Consider the following 17,113-nt stretch of genomic DNA (forward strand, 5'->3'; position numbering starts at 1 on the left):
AGACAAAACAAAAACAAAAACAAAAACTTTTGAATGCAAAAAAAAAAAAAAAGTAAATGAAGTAGATGCTAAGTGCACAGGTTATAACTTATGCAGAAACTTAAACATGAAGTGATCATGGTAACTGGTCTGACAGGTAGAGGATTATTGAGGTGATTAAGTAGACATGGGATTGAGTGTATTATTTTATAAAACGGGAGATAACTGGGATATCTATGAATTCTGAGGGGTAGGATGTAGTAGAGAATGAGAAGCTGAAGATTCAAGAAGGGAAACACTACGCTAAATGAGTATAGTATTTGAAAAGTGAGGGGTAGAGAGATAGGATCACAGAAGTAGATCATGGTACAGATGAAAACAGACTTGAAGATCTGGTGATGGGAACCTGAGGTTTCTGACTGACAGGAGAGGGATCAGAGATTTGAGTGAAGAAGGCTTGAAACAGTCTTGTAGACAATGAGAGACAAAACTTACAAAGAAACATTAAAATGTCTGGACCATGCTGGGTTGGGGCCTTCAAATGTGTATGCCTTCAAAGTGCTGTATTTTTATGAGATTTTTCTTTTTTTAGCCATGTGTTGCTATACTGTGTATATTGATACCAGTATTTGTAGATACATTTTTGAGCTGTGGACATACGTAAGACAAATATAAAGAATTGAATGAAGGCTCTCATAGAAAAATTACTATATATAGGGAATTCCTGTGTGGCTCAGCAGTAACAAACCTGACTAGTATCCATGAGGAGGCAGGTTTGATCTCTGCCTCTTCTCAGTGGGTCCAGCCATTGCTGTGAGCTGAGGTGTAGGTCACAGACACAGCTCAGATCTGGCATTGCTGTGGCTGTGGTGTAGGCCAGCAGCTGAAGCTCAGATTAGACCCTTAGCCTGGGAACTTCCATATGTTGCAAGTGTGGCCCTAGAAAGATCAAAAAAAAAAGAAAAGAGAAATTATTCTATATAAACTACAAAGATGACAGTTATATGCTAATAAAGGTAGCTCAGGAGTTTGGACTGTAATAACACAGGTTCAATAAACTATGAATATGAATTTTTTTTAATGTTTTGATGCCAGGGAAAGCTGAACAATTTTTTTTTTTTAACAGATAGACTGTCCAAATTTGAGCCATAATTCTCATTTAATTGAAAGTGAAATCGTTATTTAAGGTGATAAGCTGCATGATCCCCTGCAGCATTAGGATCTAAGAAAGCTGTAATGTAAGCTTTAGGGCAGAGACCTTTGTTTTTATTCATCGATAGAGCCTGAACACAGAAAATGGCACCAGATTTTTATGGCCAGTTAAGATGCTGGCAGTTAATAAGTCAGAGCATACATTGAAATTGATACATAATTCTTTTGCCATGATGGCTTGTTTCTTTCAGAGCTATTTATGAAGACATTGATGCTCATCACCATAAAGAAGCTCAAAGTCACAGTAACTGCTGAGGTAAAGACTTCACTTTTACACAACTTACATTGCACGTGACTGCAGTGTAACCATCACTTTCTACAGTTAGCATTTACATTGTAAGGGCCATCTCAGTCTGACACTTTGATGAGTAAAATAATATTACACAAATTCCTCTGAATCACTCAAATTATAATGAACTATTGTTCACTAATGAAATACTTTGTGACTGTGTTAGCTAAAAATTATGACTCTTGGGAATCAAAGTCCTGGTATAGAAATATTGCTAACAAAAACAGATGATCAGTAAAACTTAGCACTAGAATCAAAGTTGCAGTTAATACTTGTTAAATGGGTCTAGTAGAACCCATTATTAGTCTAGATAGGTCTGGATTCTCTTGCTTTACCAATCATCCCATTTATTTACTAATAAATGCACATAACCTATTCACCTCATTTATTCCCTTCATACCTTCACCATGGAAGTAGTACATTCCTACCTTTCCTCTATTAGACTGTGGCTCTCAGTTATCAAGGAATGGGGAAAGAGAGGAAAGGGTGGAGGTGGTTTACTTTTCTTTTTATTCCAGATGCAAGTGGATGACCAGCTCACTAGCTGCATTTCTGGTGCCAATTCTCTAAAACGGAGACCCTGTCCAGCTTTGAGACCCGAAGTTAAGACCTTCCAACACATCAAAACCATGGTGGAAATTTCTCCTCCACAGTAACAAAGTTTAAACAGAAGAGTAACAGTTCCAGAGTTAACAGTTATGACCCCACAGGAGCTCAGGCTTTATCTCAAAAGAACTTGGTTGTAACATAAATTCACTTAAGAATTAAGAAGAAAAATTCATGGCACTGAAGCCAACCAGGTTAATTAGGTGTAGCAGCTTATGTTTCACAGGCCTTCCTACATTTAGAGGTCATCACAAGAGCTGGGATAAGAGAAGATGAGGATGATTTTTATTACAAAATAATTGTTTATAAATGAAAGCATGAAATGTGAAAAATTAAATACATTATTCAGGAAGAATAATGAGTGCCTTCATTTAGCTAAAGTTGAATGTAAAAGTCAATTTGCACTTCTTTATAAATAATACTCTTGTTTAGAATTATGAATTATAAAAGCCTTGATGATTTTAGCTTAATTATATTTCAGGTACCCTGAAGAGGTCAATGGATTCTACATTGCATTGCCTTTAAGCATAATTCTTTATAATACTAAATGTTCTTTTTTCTTCTTTTTGGAAGAAAGACTACTGGAAAACATGCAGAATAAATTATGCATTCATTTATGTCATAATTACAAACCAAAATAAATTACTATTAAAACAGTTTAATACATCTTTTTTCAGAGAACTTTTGATGTCAGTAAACTTTCACAATCCTATACTTATATTTTAGCATTTGGGAACTTGGAACTTCACAAGAAATGCTAAAAGCCTAGTATATAAATTAATCATTTTATTTAAATGTCATGGTACCAAAATTTCAAAGTAATTATTTAGTACTCTAAATATAAAATAACTGTAGATCTTAAAGGATATAGTCAAATTTGAAATCAGAATGCAATCTTTGAGCAAGCTATTAGGGCTTAGAGAGTCTTCTTCCATTTCGAGCTTTTAAAATAGTGACTGTATTTAAGAAACAAAGCAGTGTCTTTTAATACTACTTAAATTCCAGGTATGGTTTCAAATAGTCGTACATTCTAATGTAGGGTAAATAAGTTGGGAGAAAAAGAACCATTGGTACATAATATTTAAAATAGGAGGCTTCACGTTATTGTAAATATTTCTCTTCTGAGAAGACAAGATACATGATTTTTCAAAAATCACAAATCTGAAGCAGGACTTAGTTGCTGACTTCAATTATAGCCTGGGACCGGCAACTTCTGCCCCTCTTTGGCTTCAAAAAAAGTATAAGAAAGAGTGATGAGATCAACATTCACCATTCTTGGATCTTCAGCAAATTCAGGATCAATGTAGAAAAACACTGGCATATCTACTTCCTCTTGTGGATTAAGCCTTTGCTCTTCAAAACAGAAGCACTAGAAGTTATAGAAAGGTATTCATTTATTAATATTTCTATTTTATTATATATAACAAAAACTAATGCTTCATTTATTGGCTTTAATAAGGATACTGTTAATTATAATCTATAAATTCTGTGATAGAATCTTTCACCTCAGATTGAGTTTTGCTTTAAGGATTGAGAACGAGCAAATTCTTCTCATTTTAAAAGCAGATATTCGCACGGTTTGGCTCTCAAGCTCTGCACAGCTATTATAAGCAATGGAAAAACAATTTGAAGTTTAGAAGAAAGGAACTTTCAAAAATTAGTACCTATTAAAAAAATACTGCAGTAAATTTAGTACGAAACAACTTTATATACTTTTATCACATTCTCATGTCTGCATTTTTTTTTGCATTTTAAAATATGTTTTACCTGTATTTTATTGAAATACTGTCCAGCTTCAAATGGTACAACATTGTATGTAGAAATTCCAATTACTGGTTTGTCAGTAGGATTCTTAGCTTTATAAAACGCCAGTGCAGTCTCTCCTGGCACCACCTGTTTTACGGAAAATATATCTTTTCAGCATTTTAAATTTCACTCTCCTTCTTTCCTTATTTTCATTTCAGACCATAATGCCTAATCTAATGTCAAGGGTCAGCAAAATAAACTGAACACTACCCACGAACATCTGATTTTCTGATGTTACTTGGCATATATCAGTGAAGAACCAATGCACTATAATGCACCCTTAGTTATGGATCATCCTATTGTATGTCCAAAGTTTTCAAGTGAGAATCTGCAAATGTTTTTAAAAATGTATCCAAAGGAATTCTCGTCGTGGCTCAGTGGTTAAAAAATCCGACTAGGAACCATGAGGTTGCAGGTTTGATCCCTGGCCTTGCTCAGTGGGTTAAGGATCCGGCGTTGCTGTGAGCTGTGGTGTGGGTTGCAGACGCGGCTCGGATCCCACATTGCTGTGGCTCTGGCGTAGGCTGGTGGCTACAGCTCCAATTAGACCCCTAGCCTGGGAACCTCCATCTGCTGCAGGAGCAGCCCTAGAAAAGGTAAAAAGACAAAAAATAAAAAATAAACAAACAAAATGTATCCAAGAACAAGTCTAACTTCTTAACCCTTATCCCTGAATATCATTATATGATTGATTAGATTCTTTTTAGAAAAGGTTACCAACCTTAGTTTACAGCCAGAGTAAATTAAATGTATAACTGACAGAATAGAACTTTTAACCAAAAAGCACTAATACTTTTTAAAAATATTCTTTATATATATAGAATAACAGATAAACTGCAAAGCTTTAAAAAAGTCAATTTCCAAAGGATGCTGTCACATGTACTGATTTAGCCACTAATACTTTGTATACCACTAACTACGGTGATTGGAACTAATATTCAGAACTATATTCAAAACCTCAATTATTGGAGTTACCGTCGTGGCGCAGTGGTTAACGAATCTGACTGGGAACCATGAGGTTGCGGATTCAATCCCTGCCCTTGCTCAGTGGGTTGAGGATCTGGCATTGCCGTGAGCTGTTGTGTGGGTAGCAGACGTGGCTGGGATCCCGCATTGCTGTGGCTGTGGCGTAGGCTGCTGGCTACAGCTCCAATTCGACCCCTAGCCTGGGAACCTCCATATGCCACAGGAGTGGCCCAAGAAAAGGCAGAAAAAAAAAAAAAAAAAAAACCAAAAAAACCCTCAATTATTACAGTCAGTCAGGATTACTAACCTGGGTAAGATTGATAGCAGTTTTCCAATAAGCGTTAACAATTGAGCTTTTCTCGCTATACCTCAATTCATGAGATAATTTCAGTTAAATCCTCTAGGATTCCATCAGTCAAGGTTTTAGGAGAACTTTAAGGTGTATAGTCTTTCTGAAGTAGAATGTGACTATTTACTATTTTTTAAGGGACTGGGATATTTTTTATGTAAATCAGTAAACTAGTTTTCACTGTAACTACTGATTTTCAACGTATTTCCTATCATCCATACCTCAGGTAGAGTAGGACAGCTGCTTCTACTCTCGAAATTAGTGACCAGAGAACTTCTTAGTGAACACTTAATATGCTCCTAATAAAAAGATGACATTTTCCATCGTTCCAAACTAACTTTTATTATAATGCCATGTAACTTAAAACGTTAAAAGTATACTCTGTTACATTAGGTAGAGGGCACTGTCAAAAAGTAGTGTGTGGGAATAAAAGAATGGAATCTGTCAGTATTTTGAAATTAAGTTTAGATGAGTATTTCCCAAATCATGAAATAGTAGTGATATAAGAATTTTTACATGGAACAAAGTAATCTTTTAAAAACTGCTTTAATCGCTTACGTATATTTCTGTTTGCTGAGGTCTGAAGTTCCACTGGAGACTTGCATGCACATCTGCATTAAAGGTGACTTTAATGATGCGATCCTTAACAGGTACCATGTTTTCAATCTGGTCTGATGCATGACCTGCTACTGCTGATCCTCCAAGTCCAGTAGTCTAGAAAAAGATATAAAGGTATAATATGCTGAACAGTAATACCACAGATTGGAGTTCCCATCGTGGCGCAGTGGTTAACGAATCTGACTAGGAACCATGAGGTTGCGGGTTCAATCCCTGGCCTTGCTCAGTGGGTTAGGGATCCGGTGTTGCCATGAGCTGTGGTGAAGGTCACAGACACGGCTAGGATCTAATGTGGCTGTGGCGCAGGCCGCTGGCTACAGCTCTGATTAGACCCCTAGCCTGGGAACTTTCATATGCCCTGGGAGCAGCCCTAGAAAAGGCAAAAAGACCAAAAAAAAAAAAAAAAAAAAAAAAACCCCACAAATTTAGGTACTGATGATCTATTTATTGGATGAAACAAAATTTCAAAAACAATTTAATAATCCAGTAGGATCCAAGTTAATATACTGTCACCCACCATTCCCTATGAATATGCCAATGGTTTAACCACATTTTGAGTGTCAAGGGCCTGTATTTGTTAAAGTCATTTGTTAAATGATTTTTCAGTAATCATTTGGTTATCTGGCATAGTCAAAATGAATCACTTGGAAGAGAGCAAACTCTCCATAGATAGAGTTTGAAATTTTTAGCTGAACTTTTCATTAAACATAATTCCTTTATTGCTGGTATTTAATATCAACTATTATTAAGAGAAATAAAATTTACCCACAACCCTGTCACTTCAATAAGATGATTTAAATAATTCCATTTTCCACATTCCTGTCTGGTCCTTTTCCATATCATAACTTTTTAGAGCACAGGTAGGTTTGTAGCTTCACTTCTGTAGTCTTCTTTCCTCAAGTATCATAAGTATTTTTCCATGTTGGTAAATGTTTTTGTAAAATTTTTTTTTCTGTAATTTCTTAGTGTAGTACAGCTTTATGTAGATATCACCAATTAAGCAGAGACTTGATCTTTTTGGCCACTGAATCAACTAATCATAACGCATCATAATAATCTGTCTTGACATTTCTTGTCTGTCTTCATTGCCATTAATTATTTCCTTATCAGAGATGCTTAAAAAATCCTTACCTCCAGTGTCATTCTTCTGAAGGCTGAGGTTGCCAGAATTCTGGTTTCCTGATAATTTATCTGTTACTAAACTAGGAAAAAAAATACTAACTTTGAGGCTAGGGAAGACTCCCAGCAAAATACAGTATTACTATCTGGCCTTGTTACACAGTCAGCTAGCTTCACTAAACTGCCATGCAATATTACCAAATGACATTATGTCCCTACAAGATGCATCAGAGGGCAAGCCTTTATTTACCTATAATAGATAAGTACATTCTTCTACTCAAGAGAGATATAATCCTTAAGTTTTAAGATATTACTCTATTTCCTGAATAATCTGAGTTCCTTGAAGAAAGATTCTTTAACATTTTTTAACAGGCAGTCTTTGAATATATATTTTTCAAATTTGTTAGTGTGATGATTTGAGAAATCAAACATAGAAAAGGGCAGTGAAAAGAAAATGTCCTGTACTTCAGTCTAATTTCTTTCACTAACTAGCTCCAAAACTAAATAAATCTTACTTTAAGCTACACTTTCCATGCTCATAAAATGAGCTCAATGTGGTTTATATAATCCCTTATTTTTGGCTCTAAAGTTCTGTGATTCTGAAAGTGAAAGACATGCTTTTGCAGAAATGGCACTACTGGACACCTAACTGTGATTTAAGTTCAGGATCACAAATTACAATTATTGGGAATTCCTACTGTGGCCCAGCAGAAATGAATCTGACTAGTATCCACAATGATGCAATTTTGATCCCTAGCCTTGCTCAGTGGGGTAAGGATCCACCATTGCCATGAGCTGTGGTGTAGGCTGCAGATGCGGCTCCACTCCAACGTTGCTGTGGTGTAGGCCAGCAGCTGTAGCTCCGATTTGACCCCTAGCCTGGGAATATGCTGTGGGTGTGGCCTTAAAAAAGAAAAAGGAAAAAAAAAAATACAGTTGTTTTTACTTTCCTGCCCTGCACTTTGATACTTGTGCATGAAATATTGTCATTCACTTCAGCTGGGGGCAGGGCTTCTCAATCTCGGCACTAATGCCATTTTGGACAGGATAATTCTTTACTTTTTTTTTTTTTTTTTTTTTTTTTTTTTTTGGTGAGGTGGGGGAATGGGTCTGTTATCTGCAGGGTTGGAGGTTTAGCAGCATCCTTAGCCTCTACCCACTAGATACCAGTAGCGATCTCCCCTCTAAAATGGTACATATTCACTGAAGAATAAAATTAACCACCCATCTTCTTACACCATCCCTCCATGGTTTGGGCTGAACTACACTTGCTGTTTTAGATTCAGTTATGCTTATTATTTAACCAACTGGTAGCTTGGGGATTCATCCTTGGTCCAGGCTGCCCTCTGATGAAAATTAATTCACATTCTATGCTCATCCTCCAGAAATCAAGCTACTGCACTTTCCCATATAAATGTTGATATTAAGAGACTGAAAAGTCCTTTAGATTTCTGCTGTTTCAGTCATTATCAAAAACAAAGGCAAAAGTTAATCTTCATAGGGACAGGGGAAGTAAGCCAGGTATTAACAACTGTAGCGGGAAAAAGCAGTTAACCAGTGACTCCCAAACGCTTCCGCACACTGGAATCCTTTAAAGAATTACTAATGTCTGAGTCCCACTTGATTTAATTGGTTAGGGATGTGACCTGGGTGTCAGGATTGTGAAAAGTTCACTAGGTGATTCCCATGGACAACAAAGTTTGGAAACCACTATCATTCATTCACTGAATGAACCCAATGTGTAGCTCTCCTTTATGGCATGTTTTTAAAACAAATTTCCGGCCCCTATCCAAGTATCCTAATCAAAATCTCTGGGGTAGGGGGGCCCTGACAGGTTTACTTAAGAAGCTCCATCCGTGAGCCTAATGCCTAGACAAAGCAGCAAACAACTATTTAAGAACTTAGGAGAGGAGTTCCCATCTTGGCGCAGCAGAAACAAATCTGACTAGGAACCATGAGATTTCAGGTTCGATCCCTGGCCTCATTCAGTGGGTTAAGGATCTGGCGTTGCCATGAGCTGTGATGTAGGTGGCTGATGAGGCTCAGATCCTGTGTTGCTGTGGTGTAGGCTGGCAGCCGTACCTCCGATTTGACCCTTAGTCTGGGAACCTCCCTATGCCTCAAAGGCAGCCCTAAAAAACAAAACAAAACAAAAAACAAAGAACTTAGGAGAAGAGGTGAAGTCTGCGCTTGTGGTTGGTTCTCAAACATTAGTTTGCATCAAAATCTGCTACAGAAATTGTCAAAACACTGACTGCTGGACCCTGCCCACAGAGTTTGTTTTTGTTTTTGTTTTTAATGGCCACACCCCTGCTGCATAAGGAAGTTGCAGGGCCAGGGATCTAATCCTGAGCTGCAGCATAAAGCCACAGCTGTGGCAATGCTGTATCCTTAACCCACTGAGCCAGCTGAGGATGGAATCCGTGCCTTCGCAGCCACCCGAATCACTACCACCAGATTTTTAACCCACTGCACTACAGTGGGAACTCCCAGAGTTCAACAGTTCTGGGGTTGGACCCAACAATTTGCATTAAAGTTCCCCTCCTAGATAATGACGCTGATGCCCACTGAATTTTGCAAACGACTGCACTAGAGTGTCTGATCTAAAAGGTAAGGACTTTACAGTTACCTATTAATAAGGGAGAAACGCCTCGCAGTCCTAATTCGCACTCGTGATAGATAAAAAGTTACTCCCAGGTGAAGTATGAGCAGCAAGCATACTCCCATTCTGTCAACCTTTGCACAGAAACTATAGTGGTTTACAGAAGGAATATAATAATATAAATTACATTTGAAAAACTGGCACGTGTGTGAGCAGGAGGAGCATAAAGCAGATTGCCAAATACCAGAGTATAGGCTGCAAGCCTTTTCGATGGTGTAGCTGAGATTGAGAGATTTCACTGGGCAGTGGGGTATAGGCACGGTCACTCCAAGAGCTTAGGTTCCACTGGTAGCTTTGTCACTAACTTCTTTGGGGACCTTGGGCAACTAAGTCACTTTTTAAGGCCTGTTTCCTGTTTGGTGGATAATCTCGGACATCCCTCCAACACTACACGGTGAAGCATCGCTGTATAGGGATCTGCCCTGCACCTCTGCCCCTCCCGATGGGCCGCCCAGCGGGCAGCGCCGGCCCTACCTGGCAATAGAGCCGGTAAAGGGGCACGGCGGCGTAGGACGCCCCCAGCATGCCCACGGCCGCAGCGGCCACGTACGTGAGGACCGTCTTGTTCCGCCGCCGCCAATCCTCCTCCTGCTCGCGCGTGAAGGGGTTCGTACTCTTCGGCCGCCGGAGCGGCTGCACTGCCAGGCTTGGACGCCTCCATGTCCCCAACCGCCTTAGTCCCCTCTCAGCACCTCCTGTGCCGCTCCTGCCGTGCCCGAGATACGGCTCTATCCTCTCCGCGGCCCTGGTCGGGGCCCCAAGGTGGCTCCAGGGCCAGCCGCAGAAAGCGACGCGGCTCCATCCTAGACGCCAGAGCCCTCCCATAGCCCCGGAACAGAACTCCCGCCTGTCAGGGGCAAGAAGCCAGATCTCGCGAGGCCTGCTCTATCTCGCGATCTCTGGGTCGAGCCTGCCGCTGCCTTGGCTACCAGGCTCCTCTGGTGGTGGCGCTTGTAGTCGGGCTACGGAGGCCGGGTTGCCGGGCGCCGGGTAAGTTCGCGTTTTGCTTCGTGACTGTTCCTCCTACTTTGCCTCTCTCCTGTACCTACCTAACTTACTTTTAGGAAAACGGCGGGCGTTCCTCCGCGTGCAAGCCCATCATCCCACGGCTTTGGGTCAGTGATCTTCCTAACCTCCATCAGCCTTTGTCTCGACCTGGTGGCCCCAAGAGACTGCTGTCCCGCGCGCGGTCCTTTGAAGGGGGTACCCTGGTCGCAGGTCCGCTCTCACTGCCCTGGACTCGGGCTCTAGGCTCACCTCTCCCAGGAAGGCTTCCGGTGTTTTAACCACAGACCACTGGAACAGTCACGCATCTACACTTCCTCAGTCCTTGGGAATCGGCTTCTACTGCTCTGATGTCCCTAAACCGATTGCCCAGTGAAAATTAACCAGTTCAGGGGCGGGAGGGACGTTGTCAAACTTGGTTTTAAAAGCATAGTGACCAGGATATGAGGATCATGTAAAGAAGGGTTGAAAGAAATGGGGATGTTTATCTTGGAAAAGAAGCGCATGGAGGATGTAAATAATAGCTTTCTTCAGTTGTCCTACAGGACAAACTAGGATCTGAGTGGGGCGCACCGCGCAGCTGATTTTGTTGTAATGGAAGGAAGCATCTTTCAAGGAACTATGTAAAATAGTGGTTAAGAGCTGAGATTCTGAAGTTGCACCGGTGTGGATTCATACCTGGGCTCTCTCTATGACCCTGTGTCCCTAGGGCAGTTATATGACCTCTTTAAAATCATGGCAGTAAGTAAGAATATGCATGTAAAGTGATTTTCACAGGTAAACATTTATTTAGTAGGCTTTGCTGTAGATGTGCCGAGCAGATGTAAGTATCCCCACTTTATGGATGAGGAAGCTGAAGTCCCCAGAAGTTAAATGACTTGGACTGATACAGCATCTTATTTATTCTACTCTCTTGTGGGCCAGACATTATTCAACCTACTGGGGCTACAGCACAGGCAAAGTCAAAGAAGATCACTTCAGTTATGGAGTGTGTCCTTTCTCCAAGGGACTTTCAAGCAAATAACAGATACATAAATAAGGGAATTTCAGATAACAATCAATACAGTGTAATTGACAAACAAAACGAGGGAAAGTAAGGGAAGGTCTTTCTGAGGATTTGACATTTGAGCCTAGTCCTGAGTGATGATAAGGAGCAGGCTACACAATGACAATTCCAAGCCATGCAGAGGCCCCAGACAAGCAAGAGTTGGTTACCACTGAAGAACAAAAAGGCCAGTGTGTTCCTACCATTGTGAGCAGCCAGGAAAAGTGGTAGGAAATGGGCCAGAGCAGGTATACAGGGACCAGATAATAACAGCCTTTTAAGCCATGTCCAAGAGTTTGGATTTTATTCTAAGAGTCATTGTAAATCAACTATAATTTTAAAAAATAAAGAAGTAATAAGCTGTCAGAGTTTGAAGCATACAATGATATCTGATTCACACTTTTTATTTTTATTTATTTATTTTTTTCCTTTGTTAGGGTCTTACCTGCAGCATATGGAAGTTCCCAGGCTAGGGGTCAAATCAGAGCTGTAGCTGCTGGCCACCACAGCAACGCCAGATCTGAGCCTCATCTGTGATCTATACCACAGCTCACAGCAATGCCGGATCCCTCACCCACTGAGCGAGGCCAGGGGTCCAACCTGCATCCTCATGGGTACTAGTCGGATATGTTACCACTGAGCCACAAGGGGAACTCCTTGATTCACACTTTTCAAAAGATCTTGGCTGTGATGTGGAGAATGGGTTTAAAGAGGAGCGAGCAAAAAAGAAGATACAATGATTAGGAGGCAGTTGCATTAGGCCAGCTGAGTGATGATGGTCACCTTGAGTGAGCTATTGATTAACTTGTGGTCACACGGGCAGAAAATTACAAAGCCAAAAAAAAAGTTCAAGTATCTTCTGAGTCTTCTACTTTGGCACAGAAATTTCAAGATTCTGTGATTCTACAAACATATTTCTGTTTTATTTTTATTTATTTATTTATTTTTCTTTCTTTTTTTTTTTTTTTTTTTTTTTTTTTTTGTCCTTTTAGGGCCACACCCATGGCATATGGAGGTTCCCAGGCTAGGGGTCTAGACTGAGCTGTTGCCACTGGCCTACACCAGAACCACAGCAACGCCAGATCTGAGCTGGGTCTGTGACCTACACCAAAGCTCACAGCAATGATTGGATCCTTAACCCACTGAGCGAGGCCAGGGATCGAACTTGCAACCTCATTCTATTCCTAGTCTTGTTCCTAGTCAGACTTGTTCTGCTGCACCACAGCAGAACTCCTTATTTCTGTTTTATGAGAATGTTTGAAAATCTTTTTTGTCTGTATCTCCTTTTGCTCTTACTCCAGATTGGCATTTCTTTCAGGACAAGACCTGTCATATTTTAAATTTCGTACAGCGTAGACTTAAACCCTATATAAACATTAATATCACTGACAGCAACAAAACATTCCCTTTAACCATTCTTTTTTCCAGGTAACCCTTCCATGTAGCAACAGGTAGTAGCATAAATATATCAATAAAAATGTCTTTGTTTTGGACTCTCTTATTTTATTTTGTTTTGTAACCGCAATTGAAACTCCCCCTTTCCAAGGAACTATATAATCTTGATAGTAAGAGAGTAGTGTTGGCTGCATTTCTTGTGAGCCTGAGTATGCTTGTGATGTGGCATAAATCATTATGATAATTAATGCTGAACGATGAGTTCTGTCATGAATGGAATGGGAGCGCCTCAGGCAAGGCTTGTATAACCCTGTTCTTCAGGTAAAAGTGTTGATTACAAACTTAAAACATCAGGGGTTGGACTGACATTTCAGACTCGCCACCTTTAATTTGCAATATCATTTTTAGCAGTAAATAATTAAACTTTGCGAACCCTTTCTAGTTAGCTATGGTCATGTCTGGTTTTACACAGTAGGTAAAATGGGGTTATCGTTTTTCACAGAAACCATTTTGTGGGGTGATGAGTGAGCAACGTGGGTAAAGGTAGGAAAATAAGGAAAAATTGGAAAAAAATAGTCTGATAGTCACACAAGGTCTTATCTGATTATTGGTTTTGAAACTTTCTGAAGATGTAAGGATTATAAACATGTATTTAAAATTTGGTTTGTAATTATATTTTTTAATATTTTTAATACATCATATAAGTTAAGGACAGTGCATCCTAAATCTTATCAGTCACTGAAGTTTATTTCTTAGCTGGTTGCCTAATAAAGCTATTAGATCCACTTGTCAATATGAAGTACCTAATTATTCCAACAGTAGTAACAACTGTTTATTTGGTAAGTATTTACTACAGTACTTTCTTTGTACCTAAAAGAGGAAGAGTAATGCATTTGAGTAAACGGTAAGATCAAGTGAATTATAGTTTGCTTGAGAATGGACTGGATAATCACTGTTTTCCAATTAGTACACAATAATAGCTTAGGTTGTCTCAGTAAGTCTTGATATCCTAGTTTCTTATTTCTTTTTTTTTGCCTTTTTCTAGGGCCGCTCCTGCGGCATATGGAGGTTCCCAGGCTAGGGGTCTAATCGGAGCTGTACCCACCGGCCTTTGCCATAGCCACAGCAGCGCAGGATCCGAGCTGTATCTGCGACCTACACCACAGCTCACGGCAACGCCAGATCCTTAACCCACTGAGCAAGGCCAGGGGTCGAACGCACAACCTCATGGTTCCTAATCAGATTCATTAACCACTGCGCCATGTCGGGAACTCCTCCTAGTTTCTTATTTCCAGGCAGCTTCCTTTAAACCACTTTTTTTTGAGAAGCTACTCTATATAAAAGATTGTGAATAATTGTATATACTAGGAACCATGAGGTTTCAGGTTCGATCCCTAGCCTCGATCAGTGGGTTGAGGATCTTTTGTTGCTGTGAGCTGTGGTGTAGGCTGGCAGCTGTAGCTCTGATTAGACCCCTAGCCTCGAATCTCCATATGCCGAGGGTGTGGCCCTAAAACACACACACACACACAAAAGATTGTGAATAATTTTATATGATTGACAAAGTAAAACGAAAACAGAAATCATCAGTAGAGGCATTTTTTTTTTTTTTCCCAAGTAACATCAGGACCAGGGCCAGCTTCATGGTATGTGACCTATTCAGTCAGCACAGAAGGCCGTACCTTTAAAAAGGCCCCTCACTTAGTTGGACCCTGTACTTGGTTTAATGCTCTATTATCACTACCTTGAGTAATTATCTTAATAACTTTGTTTTTTTATTACTCAATGAATTTTATGATCATCACAACCCAATTTCATAGCATTTCCATCCCAAACCCCTAGTGTATCCCCCTACCCCCCATCCTGTCTCATTTGGAAACCATAATTTTTTCAAAGTCTGAGTCAGTATCTGTTCTGCAAAGAAGTTCATTGTGTCCTTTTTTTAGATTCCACATGTAAGTGATAGCATATGATGTTGGTGTCTCACTATGTGACTGACTTCACTTAGCATGATAATTTCTAAGTCCATCCATGTTGCTAAAAATGCTGGTATTTATTTCCTTTTAGTGGCTGAGTAATATTCCATTGTGTATATGTACCACAGCTTCTTTATCCACTTCTCTGTTGATGGACATTTAGGCTGTTTCCATGTCTTGGCTATTGTATAGAGTGCTACAGTGAATATTGGAGTACATGTATCTTTTTGAGTCATGGTTTTCTCTGGATAGATGCCCACGAGTGAGATTGCTGGATCAAATGATAATCCTATTCTTAGTTTTTGAGGACTGTCCATACTGTTTTCCCCAGTAGCTGCACTAATTTATATTCCCACCAACAATGTAATAGGGTTCTATTTTCTCCACACTATCTCCAGCATTTATTGTTTGTAGACTTTTTGATGATAGCCATTTTGGCCAGTGTAAGGTGGTAGATCATAGTGGTTTTGAGTTGCATTTCTCTAATAATTAGTGATGTTGAACATCTTTTCATATGTTTTTTGGCCATCTGTATGTCTTCCTTGGAGAATTGTCTGTTTAAATCTTCTGCCCATTTTCTGATGGGGTTGTTTGTTTTTTGATAGTAAGCTGCAGAAGGTGTTTATAAATTTTGGAGATTAATCCCTTGTCAGTCTCTTTCTTTGAAAATATTTTCTCCCATTCTGTGGATTGTTAATAACTTTGTAAACAGGGGGCCTTGCATTTTTCATTTTGTACTGCCCCCCCCCACTTATTATATCCCAAATGAACTGACTGACATTCTGACCTAATTCAGGCTAAGGTACAGTCAGTCTGCTTTGAAAAAGTAGAACTTAAAGGTAAGAGATGAGGTAAAGGGCAGATTCAGGTCTCCTGAGAATAGTCGGGTTGTTATGAAATAAAATCAAGCAAAAATTCACCCTCCTTGCCATGACCTCTAAGAATCTAATTAACCCTGCCTACTTCTCTAACTTCATCTCTTCTCTCTCCCCATTCACCACGCTCTAGCCACGCATTTTTGTTCTGTAAACACGCCAAGTTTTTTTTTTTTTTTCTGCCTTGAGACCTGTTCTCTGCCTGAAAAACTTGGTCTCTCAAATTTTTTTTTCCTGGCTGACCTATTATTTGCATCCTAGCATTTAACTCCTCTGTCCAGTTACATTTGATTATTTTACCTTACAATATCTGAAACCTAGTTCACCTTGTTTCTTTTTAAAATTATCTTTCTTCCAACACTGGCATGTAGATACCATAAAAGCAGAGGGCTTGGCTTGTTCAGCATAATTTCATAAGCACTTGGCATAGTACATGCACGTGATTGTACTGAGCTGAGGATTGGCAAGCAGAAGGCAGTCAGGTAGTCCAAGGAGTAGTGAGCTGTTCTGGAAGCTTAGGACTCCTTCTTTGAAGCAGTTTTCTGTTGTTCCTCTCAGGGTTGGGCTGTGGGTTATAAGTAGATGCTGCTTGTCTACCTCCAAGACAAATGAGTAGCATTCCTGAACTGCTTAGAGTCTTGAAAGAAAAAATGCACCACCAGGGGGAATATTGCCTTTGGGCACAGAATAAAGAAGATAGTAAAATAACTCTTTGACTGACCTTTTATATCTTGATTTCCTGAAACTTTCAAGCTATTTTAAAAAGATTAATGTCTAGTTCAGGGAAGGGAGTCATCCCTGACTTATGCCAATGTTCTTAAGCAACCCTACGGTTATATAAATAGCTGTTGCTATCTCGAAGAATTTTCTGTTGTCGTAAGTGTATAAGTTGTCACAGTTTCTAAACGCTGTTACTTTTGTGTGATACTGAGTCTGTAAGTCTAACTTTACAACAAGAAATATTTACATTTTTAATATTAGTTCCAGTGAATTTATAAATAGCAGGCACTTCTAATTTGTCAGTCCCAGAGTCCAGACAGATAATTTATTGGGTGGCCCTCCTTCTCCCTTGAAATGATCTTAGTGTAAAATTTCACTAGACAAGCACTCTTTATCCCCCACTTTTTATTCCTCCCAAATGACCAGACTGCAGGTTACCCCGTCTTATTCATGAACCAGATTGATCTTATGAGGGTCATGCACATTTGATA

The 17,113-nt window shown here is 39.6% G+C and overlaps 3 protein-coding genes across 23 annotated transcripts in view; 2 read left to right on the forward strand and 1 right to left on the reverse strand.

Moving 5' to 3' along the window:
* Positions 1 to 4,109, forward strand: part of TOM1L1 (target of myb1 like 1 membrane trafficking protein) — a 64,056-nt gene extending 59,947 nt beyond the window's left edge. For all 13 annotated transcript variants that reach the window (XR_014820425.1, XR_014820426.1, XR_014820424.1 and 10 more), the window contains 2 exons: positions 1,383 to 1,447; positions 1,999 to 4,109. Coding sequence is in view for 8 of the 13 variants with exons in the window: in XM_084983110.1 (XP_084839236.1) it covers positions 1,383 to 1,446 (64 nt within the window). In the remaining 5 variants the exon portion in view is untranslated. The remainder of the gene's footprint in view (positions 1 to 1,382; positions 1,448 to 1,998) is intronic.
* On the reverse strand, positions 1,039 to 11,189 carry COX11 (cytochrome c oxidase copper chaperone COX11). 3 transcript variants are annotated; one of them, XM_084983114.1, is made up of 4 exons: positions 10,665 to 11,189; positions 5,766 to 5,921; positions 3,854 to 3,979; positions 1,039 to 3,455 (listed from the first exon to the last, which is right to left on the reverse strand). In XM_084983114.1, the coding sequence occupies exons 1-4, from the start codon at positions 10,743 to 10,745 to the stop codon at positions 3,273 to 3,275; spliced, it is 546 nt and encodes a 181-aa protein (XP_084839240.1). In that variant the 5' UTR covers positions 10,746 to 11,189; the 3' UTR covers positions 1,039 to 3,272. The 3 variants fall into 3 exon arrangements, with proteins under 3 accessions (XP_084839240.1, XP_084839239.1, XP_003483070.1); XM_084983113.1 differs by lacking the exon at positions 10,665 to 11,189 and adding an exon at positions 10,157 to 10,450; XM_003483022.5 differs by lacking the exon at positions 10,665 to 11,189 and adding an exon at positions 10,081 to 10,450.
* The window catches only part of STXBP4 (syntaxin binding protein 4), a 201,527-nt gene continuing 194,914 nt past the window's right edge, over positions 10,501 to 17,113 (forward strand). For all 7 annotated transcript variants that reach the window (XR_014820421.1, XR_014820422.1, XM_021067245.2 and 4 more), the window contains exon 1: positions 10,501 to 10,596. The gene's annotated coding sequence lies outside the window, so the exon portion shown is untranslated. The remainder of the gene's footprint in view (positions 10,597 to 17,113) is intronic.

The sequence above is a fragment of the Sus scrofa genome, chromosome 12 (assembly GCF_054392235.1).
Source record: "Sus scrofa isolate SSC_HxYL_T2T_F1_AM1 chromosome 12, Sscrofa_HxYL_maternal_Yorkshire_Landrace_v2.0, whole genome shotgun sequence".
NCBI lineage: Eukaryota > Metazoa > Chordata > Mammalia > Artiodactyla > Suidae > Sus > Sus scrofa.